The sequence below is a fragment of the Pollicipes pollicipes genome, unplaced genomic scaffold (assembly GCF_011947565.3).
Source record: "Pollicipes pollicipes isolate AB1234 unplaced genomic scaffold, Ppol_2.1 Scaffold_4881;HRSCAF=5763_pilon_pilon_pilon, whole genome shotgun sequence".
In the NCBI taxonomy this organism is placed as follows: Eukaryota; Metazoa; Arthropoda; class Thecostraca; order Pollicipedomorpha; family Pollicipedidae; genus Pollicipes; species Pollicipes pollicipes.
In genome coordinates this window covers 44247123-44261356 of record NW_023596576.1, presented here as the reverse complement: position 1 = coordinate 44261356, position 14234 = coordinate 44247123, and the positions used below count along the sequence as shown (strand labels likewise).

At 47.0% G+C, this 14234-nt stretch overlaps 1 protein-coding gene across 1 annotated transcript in view; it reads right to left on the bottom strand.

Moving 5' to 3' along the window:
* Positions 1-14234, bottom strand: part of LOC119100446 (glutamate receptor ionotropic, delta-1-like) — a 28248-nt gene that overhangs the window by 2167 nt on the left and 11847 nt on the right. The window contains exons 4-7 of the mRNA XM_037223540.1: positions 10531-10726; positions 7840-8043; positions 7274-7428; positions 3298-3572 (exon numbers count right to left, since the gene is read on the bottom strand). Coding sequence (XP_037079435.1) covers positions 3298-3572; positions 7274-7428; positions 7840-8043; positions 10531-10726 — 830 coding nt within the window. The remainder of the gene's footprint in view (positions 1-3297; positions 3573-7273; positions 7429-7839; positions 8044-10530; positions 10727-14234) is intronic.

The window sequence follows — 14234 nt, the reverse complement described above, 5'->3', positions numbered from 1 at the left end:
TCACGCGCGTTGTGTCATTCATGCAATATCACTTCGTTGTATCAAAGGTTTGATTTCTCTTTGGTACTGATAGTGCTCCGTTGTGACCAAACGATTTCAACGCAAATAATGTGTTAATCCACGGGATTGCATTGCTACTCAAATATTATGGAGTTTTAGTTTAAGTCACTCCTTTAATGCTGCAAACAAAAAGATTATGCCGCGAGGCTTCTTCTTGCTGGAAATGCCAACGTTTGCGTGAAACTGTTTTAACTCAGCTACTTCAACTGCCATGAGTCATAATTGCACGGCCACTTTGCAGCTTAACGATATTGTTTGCCGGATAGCACGGAAACTTGGTGTCCACCTACCGGGACCCAGAACCGGGTCTCTGGAATGCCGGGCCAATATGTTAATTGTCGACAAGTTGCAAAGCGTCCAATTGTAATCGTCAAGCAGCACATTGACAAGGTAACTCTGGCTCGTCAAGACTGGAGAAAAGGAACAAAAAAGTCCAGGCAGCGTTACAATAATGCATAATCTGTTTGAATAAACATGCTTTATTGCGGCACAAAGTGGTGTCCAGTTTGCATGCATTACCAACCATTTCCTCGCTGATGGAAAATCGCCAATCAAGATAACAAACCTGGTGCTGGAAGACACCGTGCTAAGCATTAATCCACATACATTCCAGCGTCATATCACTTAATGATCAAAACGCATCTTCATATCCCTCCACAGCCTAATGACCTAACCTAAACGCTAGCGATAATGACAGAATTGCTGGCAACGTAACGCCTTGATGACACGGGCAGCCCTCTGGAGACCGTGAAACTGAATGTGAATGTGAATGTGAATGAACGTGAAAGCCGTAAAACTGAAACCGTGAATCTGAAAACGTGAAACGTCTACCGTGAAACGGTCCCGTAAGTTAGGTGGACGCAGCCGCCAGCGAACCAGTGATGCACCAGCTGACAGGGTCCGGGGAGGCAAGCCGGAGACGAAGCCGAGCGCAGGTGATGAAGGGGCAGCGTTAGGCCACTGTCACAGTTTGCAGAGAGCGTAGCGCTGGCCGATCGGAGGGAGGGACGCAGTTTTGCCCACAGAGCAAAAAGAGGTCTCGTTCTAGAGACCCCTTTGCCTGGCCGATAAAACGTCCTTTGGCTTTGATGTGGTGCGTGGCAATGGAAGGTATCGATAAAACTGCAGCACTTTACGTTATGCTTGTCGACAGCAGGGAAGTGAGTACCGAAAATAGCGAACAATCCCAGACTACACCACAGTTTCCCGAAGGGCAATTTCTCGCCGTGTCGTGATGAGCGCAAAATAGCGGTGGCCACTTGCCGGAAAATAGTTGATACACACGATAATATGCCTACTGTCTCTGGCAAATACATACTTCATGCCTCATATATATCACCAATGCCTCATATACACATATCACATGGACACCTTTGTAGGGACAAGTGTCTTTCGTGAAATTTGACTGAACAGCCGGGCGTTACAAAAGCAACGCAATTTGTGAGACGTGCACTGACAGTGGTTGGCGCCAGCTACGCCTCGGCTGGGGGGGGGGGGGGAGGTACATAGTACCTACCCTCCAGCGTCTTTGAATTGGAAAGGGATAAACAAACAAACAAACAAATTTTCATGCCAAATGCAAAAGCTTTACATTTACTGAAGTCATTTTGTTGTCTGGGGTGAGGGTTAAGGTCACGTCAGAGAAAGCACATTTTTTGGTATTTGATCGTTTTACCTAATAAGATCTTTTGAACTTATCGCTGTAACGATTTTGCGTTGCGCCAAGAGCAATATATGTACGATCCGCGGGAGCCAACTGTGTTTGACACAGGTGAATGTAGGCCATGTGTGTGATTTGTCTTTTCTTCGAACGAAATGCCTTTGGCTGCTAGTGATGCTGCTTTTTCGCTGACAGCATCTGTGAGCAGTGTCAAAACTGATTGGAGCGGAACTCCAATTTTACATTTAACTTGTGTCAACGATCTATGTCAACGATCCTCTGTGGTCAAAACAACATGTCTGGGTAAGGTATAGTGCTGAACAAAGGAATGTGTTGCGCGAAAAGTTAACTCGTGCTCCGGTGGGAGGTTAATTTGAACTCCCAAAGGTTTTTCGGGAAGGATTTCCAAGCGGCGTGGCGTAGCCGCACCAAATTTCGCATAGCTGTGGGCAGTTGAAGGCAAATGTTAAGGTATCAAAGTATTAGATTTGTTAGTAAGGTCGCTGACATCCGGTAGGTCGAAGTCGTCTGTGAATTCAACGAAAATCGTTTCTAGTGAACCGTTTGATCTGATGTAATAACGGAGTGTTAGACAAAGCCATAATTGTCTGGGATAGTTTATTAGGCAACACAACCATTGGCTTAGCAAATCCCATTGACTCAGGGTCAGGTGGGAAGGTAAGATCAAGGTAAAAACCAAACTTGTTTATTCGAAAGCTTGCTGTGAGCATTGAAAACTATGGGTAGTTTCTGGTGCTCATTTTGAATTTCTTGATAACAGGAACCACGCCATACATTTGCCATGCACTTCTTAAAGGTCAGAATAGATCACTGACCAATAATGACCTGGGTCGATATTTCGTTTTTAGGAAAATATTGCCTAGCGTAATCCTTGACGCCTATTCACGTGGAAAATCAAAGCATTCTTGTATGACTTCGGTAACCATGACCTTTTCAAGGTCGAACAATGTTCCTGACCTCAAATGAGCACCAGTGACCTTTTGCTTAAAACAAACATCTAGGTTCACGGCGATTGCATGGAAAGGCAGGGGGGGGGGCACTTTGGACGCCCATGTGGTGTTTGACTTTTTGACCTTTTTTGACCTAAAAGTTATGACCTAGGAACGTTCAATTTTGATACAAGTGAGTTCGAGTACAGGCCGATACACCATGTGAATGTGGTGTGTCTAGCTTTCTTACTTTCTGACATCTCGGGAGAGCGGGAGAATTGATTCTCTTCCCTACCCGAGCGAAGGGTATTCAACCGGTCACCTGGCGCGTGTTAACGGAAAAGGCAGCTAACAACAAACCACACAGCAATGCCATATTACTTAGAGATGTGTATCTGACACTATGAATGAAAGAGAAAATGGGACTGACAAATACCGAATATGGTGTGCAATATTTAAAAATACAGACATTCCGGTATGTATCGCACCATGCACCATTCCTGCGTTCACGTCCAGCGCGTGAAAGCACGGAACAGCATGCTACACCATGCATGCTTCCAGCCTCACTCGTGTCAAAGCTGTGCCCCTCCTCCGCCCTCCCCCGCCCCTACGACCGTCGATACTTGCACTCTGTTGATGCCCTTGGTGACGTGCGGCGCCAGGCCCTTCCTCAGCACCATGTAGAAGGACTTGGGCGCCAGGCTGCGGCGTCGCTCCGGCAGCGGCATCAGCTGGCACGCCTCCTCGCCGATGGCCGTGAGCAGGAGCTCGGCGTCGTACAAGAGCAGCGTGCGCGGCTGAGCGGCGGCACGTAAGGTCTGTGTGGTGCCGTCCAGCCGGAGGAGTCGCTCCCCCGACACCACCCGGTCGTACAGATGGCGCTCGGTTGGATCTGAGCTCTTCTGTCAGCAGCCGGACAAAGGGCACGGACAAGTCAAGGCCCGCGCGGCTGAAGGCGATGGCCACGTAGTCGGTGTATCAAGAGAAGGCACAGACCAGGTGTACGTTTACCCTCGCTCTAGTACGGGGTCTCAGAACCACCTCTTAAATCGTACGGGAATACATGCCGAACGATCTTAAGTTTATTTTAAGCTCATTTTACTCTAAGCTTATGTAAGTTGCGATACAATATTACAGTGCAAATACAATGCTAATACAATGCAAATCAATCTTACGCATGTGAACATCTGAGGATTCTAAACTTGTCGGCTTATGATCTGGGACGCATTTCTGGATGTCATGTATGTGACAGTTTGTCTTGCACATGATATATCTATACAACAGCCTATGCATATTTTATAAGTGTGTACATCCCTATGCGCATTTTTGTGCTGTTAACATTACATCGCGTACAAGATATCATGAAAATCGCTCAGATGCGGCAGAAGACACATTCCAAAAATCAAGGATGGACTTCTTCATATCGATTTTTTTCTGAAGTGCATTACTATTGTGCTAGCTTTTTTAAGTTAAGTTATCCGGCGTCAAGCAAGGTATTGGTAAATTCAAGCAAATTTTACCCGTTGAAGGCCATGCGATTTAAATGTCGATAGATAATGACACATAATTTACACTTTGGAATGGTTTCCCTAGCAGTGATTTTGCCACTGATACAGCTTGTTATTTCTTGAGAGTAGATGAATGCCATTAACCCAATTTCGAATGCGCTCCCTGATACACCTATTCCAGATGAGGGGAAGAAGATTCCACATCCACCCTTCCGCCAAGATCTCAGGAAAAACTGGATCGATTTTGGAAACGGTGTTTGTTTTCCCTCTACGAGACAAACATTTTTAAAGGGAGAATACAGAGAGGTCTTCACAAGCTCTTCTTTGAGCGTATGGGGAGCAGAGTGGATGATGGGTGTTTGTCATCAGACGAGGTACAATAAAAAATGTTGGCATAGACGGGGTCAGGATCCCTATTGGGGTGATAAAAAGAGATGTTAAGTTAATGGTATATATCACTGTCGGCCACGGCACTGCTATACGCCATAAATAAATAATGTTACCCATATATCATGTATGGGGATGGTACCAAGGGGGGGGGGCAAATGACTAGCATGGTTCATTACCGCAACAGCCGCCAACAGTCCGCTGTCAGTGGTATTAGTGTTGCTGTGTGCTATAATCCTACCGACGTCCTTCTGTCATGCCTAAACTCGCCTCTGGCAGAGTTTTAAGACGATGTTTATTGCCGAGAAGTGAACAGTGAAACCCAACGTTTCATTGTTGTCATTGATGTTCCAAATTACATGACCCTTTCCCTTCGCTCTCATCTCTAACATTTCGGCGCAAAAATGTTTCTTTTCCTTCTGGTAGCTTCACATATGCGAACAGTCATTCAGGGCACCACGGTGCATTATTGTGCTGTTACTATCAACCACATCGACCGGGTAGGACAGCTGTGCATTTCTTATTGCAATTACAAACCTTGTAGGTTTGAGACTTGGTTCGTTTTGTACCATTTGTCACGCATCGTGAACGCGTCTTTGCCATTGTATATATAAAATGCGTGTTTAGGTTGTCTGAAGTGCAAAACTTCGCAGCAGTGCACCGAAAGTGTCCAGTATGTAATTTTACTGCCGAATCTTGATGCATTTCGCACTGCTCGGGAGCTTTCTCTTTTCGAGGCCTGTAACTACCCCTATCATGATACTTTTTCATATTGCAATAATTACGCTCCAACCATATCCCCAACAGCAAGCAGGTCAGTGGTATTAAGGCTTAACCCATTCCAGACGGGGAGGGCACGAATGCCGCATCCCTGACAGCCTTAGCTTCTTTCTTCCAAACAGTCTAGAGCAGGTCGTTGAACTTTTCTGACTTTTCCTGAACCTATTTTCCGTGTATCGTGCCATGTTTTTTGTACATGGCTTACGTAAGGACGGTTCCAGAGCCCAGGATTGAGACGGAGCTCCAGCGAAGTTTGATGGCCATGCCATGATGGTGATCTCGGAATTAAACACATTGCCTAGTATTCACAGGAGAAACTGATGCTTCCAGTGAACGACACTTATGCAAGATGAGCATGGTTAATGCCATAAAGGAAAAGTAGCATGGTAGTAGCAGTTACAGGGCTCGAGAAGCAAGGAGCTCTCGAATAGTGCGAATTGCATTACGTGTCGGTAGTTAAGTTATACATGTGATGTTTTTCGGTGTGCTGATGTAAATCTTTGCGCTTTCGGATTTTCAACGCTCACCATCATTAGGCTGAGCGATGGTATTGACTGGGAAGGGTAGCTTGTAGCCTCATATTTCCCCTTCTTTGCAGCTATCTAATCAGCTGATGATGGCAAACTCGAAAAAATAGGACCCTCACATCATTTTCTTCTAAACTTTGCTCATCTAACAGGTTATGCATCCACTTTCAGGCATAACACCCTACATCGATGTGGTGACCCGAGAACCTTCGTTCAGCCCTTAATATGGCCGTGTGGGCTAATGACGACTCAGTAACGGCGTTATCTCTTTCGACCTGTCATGGCATGTGATTTGCGTCAATTCCCCATAGTGCCCATCTGATAAAGGTTTCCAAGAGCCACTCATGTTCAACGCCGTCATAGAGCGTCAGAGTTGGTTCCCGCATTTTTGCCGGATACGCAATTTTTGAGATGGCAGAGTGATCTACAAAGTGCCTTTTTGACCGCTATGGTCTGTTTGACCTGTTAAAGGTCATAATTACTTTTGTTTAGTTGCATCCATCCGATGTAGTTTGATAAAAGCGGTCAAATTAGGGGGGTTTTCTCCGTGGCTCAGCCTGTTGGCTTTTCGAGGTCTTAGCCAGGCCTCTGAGGTCACCATTAAAAGACGAATATGACAGCGATCCCTGTGGGGCGACGGTTCAGACATCGCACAGCATAGCGCCAGGCAGATCAGCGTCGTATTAAAAAATACACAAGTTTTTTTAAGAGGTCAATTAGTCACAGGCCAGTGGAAGACCAAAACAAGGACAGGTGCAATAGCGGATTAGAAAAGGTAACAATGCAACGACAACCAGAACTTGGCACAGATAAAGGAAGGGCAAATGTAAGTAGCGTGTCATGACAGGACAAAACTAAGCGGCATAACAGGACAAGGGACAGAACGGACATGGACCGAGGCAGACGGGGTACCAGGGACATGTCAACACAATGACTCAGTCAGCAGTTTAAAACAAGGAACAGGTGAGTGGTGAACCAAGACAAGCATCAGATTACAGGCACGTTAAGACAAATCATAGGTCAGAGTAGAGTCCCCGACAGGTCAGCACAAAGGACAGATCAGATCCAAGTCCAGGAAGGGAACAGATCAGAGATAAGTCAAGACAAGGGTAACATTGGACCAGGTCGTGATTGGTCATGACAGACGAGAGGTCAGGTGCGGGTCAGGAGAACGGTGAGGTCAATAGAAAAGCAGAACAAGCAGCCGGTAGCGGTGTGTCAAAACAAAATACAGGTTTGCTCGAGGTCGACACAAATCACTGACTGGTTGATGCAGAGAGCACATCAGACACGGGTCAAACGTCTGAAGACAAATAGCGAGTCAGCAGCAGGACGAGACAAGGGTCAGGTCAGCAGCAGAATCAGGGCCAACAAGGGTCAGGTCAGCAGCATGTGCCTGACCGCCCAGTCTCCGATCTCGCCGGGGCTCGGCTGCATCGCCAGCGTCCACTCCGTCTCGGCGGCGAACTGCGCCAGAGTGCCGATCGGCGCCACGGGCTGCACCACCACCAGGTGAGAGATCAGATTGGCCGTGTACCCCACGCTGATCAGCATGCCTGCCGACGAGCCCGGCGTCAGGCGCCTATGGATGAAGCGCAGCCAGGGACCAAACACGAGAGGGATCTTAGAAGGAGGTTATCGCGCGCAAACGGTTGCATAAGCTGTCCAGTGTCGAGCGTGTTGTAGAAAGGGAATGTGGTATAAAATGACGGGAATAGTTGAATCCCCTTGTTGTTCCAGACACCAGAATTTTCACTGTTCCACTGTTTTCAGCTGCAAACACATGACTATGATATGCATGTTTTAAACCAGAAACGAAACATATGTAATGACAGTACCTTATATGTATTTTACCCCGAGTGCAACGTACGTTCTATGCAAAACGGTTAGATATGATGGCTTCCGATCCACATACAGAAGACGGCACACAAAATCCCATGACGACGTGACCTTTAGAGTTTACTGACCCATGATCCATCCGGAGAGCGTGACGATGCGAGCCGACGCCGAGTTAGGGGTGACAGCCCAGCCCTGGCTGGTCACCATCATGAAGGCGGCGAGACAGCTGGAGCCGAAGGTGAACTCTCGGCAGATGAGGTCACTCTCGCCCCGTCGGCGGTTCAGGCGGACTGTGGCCGTCAGCGCACCAGACAACACCGCCAGCGACAGCACTGGGGGCGGTCAGGTCAGGTCCGGTCAACACCGCCAGCAACAGCACTGGGGGCGGTCAGGTTAGGTCCGGACAACACCGCCAGCGACAGCACTGGAGGCGGTCAGGTTAGGTGAGGTCAGCACCGTCAGCGCACAAGACAACACCGCCAGCGACAGCACTGGAGGCAGTCAGGTCAAGTCTGGTCAACACCACCAGCCACAGCGCTGGAGGCGGTCAGGTTAGGTGAGGTCAGTTCAGGTTAATGCCACCAGAGCCAGCACCGGAAGCGCTCAAGTCAGGTCAGGTCCGCACTTCCAGAACCTGTCCTGGATGTCTGACAGGCGATGAGAATATTTGTGGTCAGAACGAGTGAGTCAATAGCAGATTTTCTGGATTTAGAGAACTTGCAGGATAGCGTAAAGCTCAGCAGAAAAAATCAAAGTACATGGATGCAGCTCAGGCAATTAGTGGGACCCTCCCCGAGAAGGCCGCCACCCCATCCTGCGATTTGGGTCTATCGCGAGAGGAGATACGTCGAAGAATGTGCCTCACATAATCCATGGAATAGCAAAAAGATCTTGGTGAGAATCAGGGCTAATTTCATCTACAAAAGTATGATCCGCTGGCTGTAGTGATAACCTATACCGTGAAAGGAGAAGACAGACCACTCTGCAGAAAGGGAACAAGTCAATGCCGTAAGTGAAGCAACACATATGGAGTTTGCCTAATATATGGCCGGAAGCGTGAAACAGCGGGCACCAAAGCGTAGGCCGGCTGGTCAGAGGGTGAGGCTGCCAGCCGAGAGATGCTCAGAGGCCCCCTGAGCTCCAAAGGGCAGGATTTGACATGGGCATAAGCGCGAAGAGCAATCACTGCAGATGTGCGGTACGCATCGGAAATGCATCAGGGTGTTTTCGAAATCGCATCGAGCCTCCACTGAGTAGTGTACAGGGAGTAGATGCGTGAAGATAAAGTTGGCATACTCGAAAACTCATGGGATCAAGCTGGCGCATATGAGCGTAAGAGGGTGTGTTGATCGCCCCCGCGTGAGGTGTTTGAGACGGGTCGAAGAATGCTGGGCAGTTCTGTGGTCTTTGCTTGGCGCGATCGGTGGGAATTTAAACTTAATAATTTATGCACACAGATACACACACATGTGTATACATATATGTATATGTATATGTATGTACATATGTGCATATGTGTACATATATATATATACATATATATATATATATATATATATATATATATATATATACATATCATATTTATGTAAGCATTCGTAGGTGGCCGGTGCCTTTGATCGCGCTGCAGTAGGACCATCGGCATGCACCGTAACAGGCTTGACGGCCGGCGGCATCAGTTGTATTGGGTCGACCCAGACAACGTATCATTCAATGCCACAGGACCAGCCGGTGCTTGCGAATCTGGAAAGTTGGATTTATGACACAAGGATTTACATACGAAGGAGTGCGTTGCAAACAAATTCGATACGAAATTCTGCTCACCTAAGTAGAAAAGCGCAGCACTACGGAGCACTAGTGGCGGTACGCGCGAGGTAACGAACACGCGTAAACAAGCAACAACGTGGCACTCTGGTGACTTTTTAGACAGCAGGAATGTCTTTCGTGAGAAGAGAGCCCTCACTGGATGACCTTCAGGAATCAGAAGTGCTCGTATAAGAGCCATGTCTTCGGGAACCCAGGCGGGGCGACTATCGTGGGATTGAAATCCCGTCGTGGCAAGGTTGTGTTCCGTAGCTTTGCTGCGGAAGAGACAGCATAAACATAGCACTGTTCCAGTTTTTTTTAAAGATTTGTTGGGGTTAAAGAGAGTGCCCCGTCTTTTTGTACTTCTCACTTATTGTTTCCTCAGGCGCGTGCGGTTTGACCTGCAATATCAGTTTTCTTGAAATCCCTCTGAATAGCTCACAGCTTTGATTTGAAGTAGCCGACTCTCCGACAGAAATCTCATTTTACTCCCTGCTCACTGCTATAAAAAGGCACATTTCGTTTGCCTTGCCTTTCCTACAAGTGTTTTCTGTAATTTTTGCAACACCCTAATGTGGCTAAAAGTGCATTAAATGCTGTAAGCGCTTAAAACACTTTATTTGGACAAAAATGTACACATGAACCTATCATCCCGCGAATTCAACAAATCGGTACACGGTGGGTTTGGTTTCTCTCCTATGGCATTTACCACAGTACCTTTTTTAGAGTCACCCTTTAGAAATGGGAGGATCACATGATCCATGTGACGCGCAGGTTAAGCATGGTTTCGAAGTGTACTCCAAAGATGGGACACTTCCTTTAAGCAAGTGATTTTGAAGAACAAATGCTCTGCTCGGTTAAGGAAAACAAAACATAAAGCTGTTTTTGAAGACCAGCCATAGTTTTTCATCTATGCCAGCTGTCCCATAATAATTGCCGTCGAGGTGTGATGCACACAGACAGCTGCTTATTGGGTGCAGTAGCAGAGCGAACGACGGCAATTCAGAACTCACAGATCATGAGCCAGACGTTGCCGTCCAGCGGTCGCAGCAGTGAGGCGAACATGTCGAAAATGGACGAATGGGTTCGCTTGCCGGCGCGCAGGACGAACTGGTACACACCGGTGTGCATGGGCACCTTCTTGACGTAGTCCACAACCGTCGCACGGTCGTCCCGGTAAAAGAACCAGGACAGGGCCACGTCGGCGCGCTGTAAATATGCTCAGTATTGTTATCGGCAACCGGGACATCGTCTAGGCAAGAGTCGTGTCTGTACGCTGTGAAAGCACCAGCTTACCTGGCGCTGGTCCCACCGGCAGATGGCTCGGAGCCAGGTGATGCCAGTGTGCTGTGATGATGCCCTGTGTCGGGATTATTGGTGCATGGTCCAGAACAGGTTCACGTCTGCGTATTGTGACTCATTCAGCTCCGCTCCCCCAAGTACATGATCTAGAATGGGGCCCGGATGCAGCAAAAATAAAGTGCCCTCGCGCCCCAGTGCGCCTTCATTTTCAAAGGTAAATCCTGGAACCACAGACTGTAACGCAGCACAAACATGCCATGCGTAGCTGTCCTAATCCAGGTATATGCCTTCAGCAGCAGACTAGTCAGAGGAGTGGAGAGATTGATGGCCGGCCCACTCGTTCGCCGGTGTTGCAGCGAAACTTGACTTGCTAAGTGAGATGAATATGCTGCTGTGTGGTCGGTTCTGTTCGCGTACAGGCAAGCGGGTGGTTGACACCCATCTCCATTTAGCCCTTATTCGGGAAGATATACGAAATAGGTCCAAGCATTCGCTGCGGCATTTTATGTTTTTCGGATCTTTTCAAGATTTGGTTCAAAATTTTGCTTTGGATAAAGCGCTGGGACCAGCGCCCACGCTAATCGGTACGTTTTGTGTGGACCCCAACACCACCATTGCTGAACTCCGGAGGCCCCTCTTTGACAAATTGAAGGTCATTCTCTACTTCGGGTCAAACCCATTCCTTATCTATGACGTCATAGGCCAAGCCCCATTCCCTTCCCGGCAGAGAGGAGAAATAGGTGCGTTTGTTTACAAGTAAGCCGTCACTTTCAACATAGCAGCGTCTAGCACCAGTCAATGTTCGGAACGGTTTTGTACCACTGTTGATGGTTTTGTGTGCCAGGAAATTAGGCATCATGTTACAATCTCATGATGCGTGATCGTCAATGCTTTCTTAAGCCGGAGAACTTCCCAACAAATGTCCATGCGAATAAAATTGAAGTGCGTCATTCCTGTACGCTATATGTCGATATATATATATATATATATATATATATACATATATAATTTTCGTCTGGGAAATGCCATGACGCCTCATCAGCTGAGTGGGTTGTAGGGCCCCAACGACTCGCTCACCCACTCTCTCATTTCGGGGGGGGGGGGGCGACTCGCTTTACGCGCTCATCATGTGGCTGTGGCTGGCATGGACTGCGGCCAGCAGCAGCGGGCGCGGTAAAGGTCAGGTGACGTCAGGCCCAAGCTCTCAGGGTAGGACATGCAGCGCCAGATGTTGCAGCACGTCAGGTTTTCGGCGTCAGACCCCGCCATTGATCCGAAATCTTAAGATAAGATGACGGCGTCTGAGTTCACGCAACAAACAATGCTTTGCGTGGCGTGGGCGCTGAGCTCAGAAATCCATCCACTCAAAATATAATGTCTAAATCTTTAGCAAAAATAAAATCTTGCAACCAATTTGCTCATTCTGATTCCGTAAAACATGTACAGCCAAGGGCGTATGGCAATGTATGCACACCACCCACTCACTCGATATACAAAGAGGCCCGGCTGCACGGCAGCCTCTTGGGCTTACTTCGATCCCGGTCAAGCTTGCACTACCACGCCGTCGAACAAATAGGCCCGCCATCAATCGCTCCACCCTCTGACCTGGCTGCTGTCGAGGGCATGCGCCTGGATCAGGTCTGTTCCGCACAGCAGCTTTGTGCCGCGTTGCAGTCGAGGACGTTCTAGAAGCGACATCAGAAAAATAAGGCGCACTGGAGTAGGAGCGTACTGAATTTTAACTGCAATGCGGTACACACGCGGCTGAGGACATGAAGAAGCCTGAGCGCTGCTGATTCGGATAATAAAAAATTCAACATCTATGCCGGGTTTGCTGGAACGATCATAACACCTGGTCATGAAACCGGAAGACGGCTGGGGAGTTTATGGCACTCAACGTGTGTAAGAATGAAAGGAACGCAGTCTTGGCGCAAATCAGGGAGTGGAAACAACACGTCAGTGTTCGTTCCACAGGTGCTGTTATGTCTGTCATTTATTGTTTACCCGCATTGTTTGATGTTTGCCATTTTTCTGCCCCACTTACTATCACTGCACAACGTGCTCCTGAAGAATTGTCCATCATATAGAGCCTCTGACTAGATTGGAGCGGCATTGCCAGCTGTGCAACTTTCCTTTCTTTCTAAGCTCACAAACTCCCTAAAGACATCTGCTGTAATTTGCAAGTTGGCTACCAAAAAGAACATTTAGGTGCTCTCCTCTTGGAATGGCTATCACCACCTGACAAAGTTCCGTTTGTAGGCGGAAAACACACACCAAAACGACTTCCAGTTGTTTCCCCACGCCCACAGAATACCGTGCATGACCGGGTGCACTGCAAAGCGACTTGGACGATTTGCATAGTTGGCCTGGCGTCCAATGTTTCCCTGGTGTATGTTTTGCGGTCTCGAGGGGCCCTAGCATTTCATTATTTTCTGAATCAAGTCACAACACTAGTATTTCACCTTTAATAACATGAAGTGTCTTCTTCTTGGCTAACTGTAACGGAAATGGAACATTTCCATAGCATGTTAGTGCTATTCCGTTGAATCGGTGTCTTCTAGCAGGGCTCGTTTTCTTGGACGTCAGTTAGGTGGATAGTGCTCTAAGAGTCTAACTAATTATGAATACTTCATTTCGAGTCTCCAGGGTTGAATGCAAAATGTCATATTGCCTTAGTTTGTCGGTCTGTCTTTATTTGATTACAAGTGTGAATGGAAACTCCATGCATAAACACCAGATAGCGTCCAGAAATTGCATGAGATATTACCATAAACATCTCATTGAAGCTTATACCGCCCTGGTATCAAAATTACCTGTTTATATATGTATATATGTATGTATATAGATAAACAAATGTATATATATATATATATATATATATATATATATTTATATTTATATAACAAAACAGCCTTCAAAGTTTCAGTTTCATGTAACGCCTCATCAGCACAGCGTAGCTCCTGACGTACCAATGCACAACCGCAGGACCAAAATTATAGAGCCAGCAGATTACTTTCCCCTTGGCACCAAACACATCTCATTACCCGCCGTAAGGTTCAGTATTATATTCATATACACAAATGTATATTTATCTTTATACATATATATATATATATATACATATAACATGATACATTTATATATATATATATGTATATATATATATATATATATATATATATATATATATATATATATGTTTATATATATGCACCTAGATGTATGCGTTTATGTACATATGAACATAGTACATGTAATATCTGATGTCTGCGTACCATGTCTGATGTATTTCTGCCCCCATTAAGCTGTTGTACCTCAAAGCATGACTGATGCTCTCATCGGTAGTGTTCTAAACCAGGCAAATGAGGCCTCTCACAACTATCCGCCCAGGGCCTGCCGGCAGTCCATGAAAAAC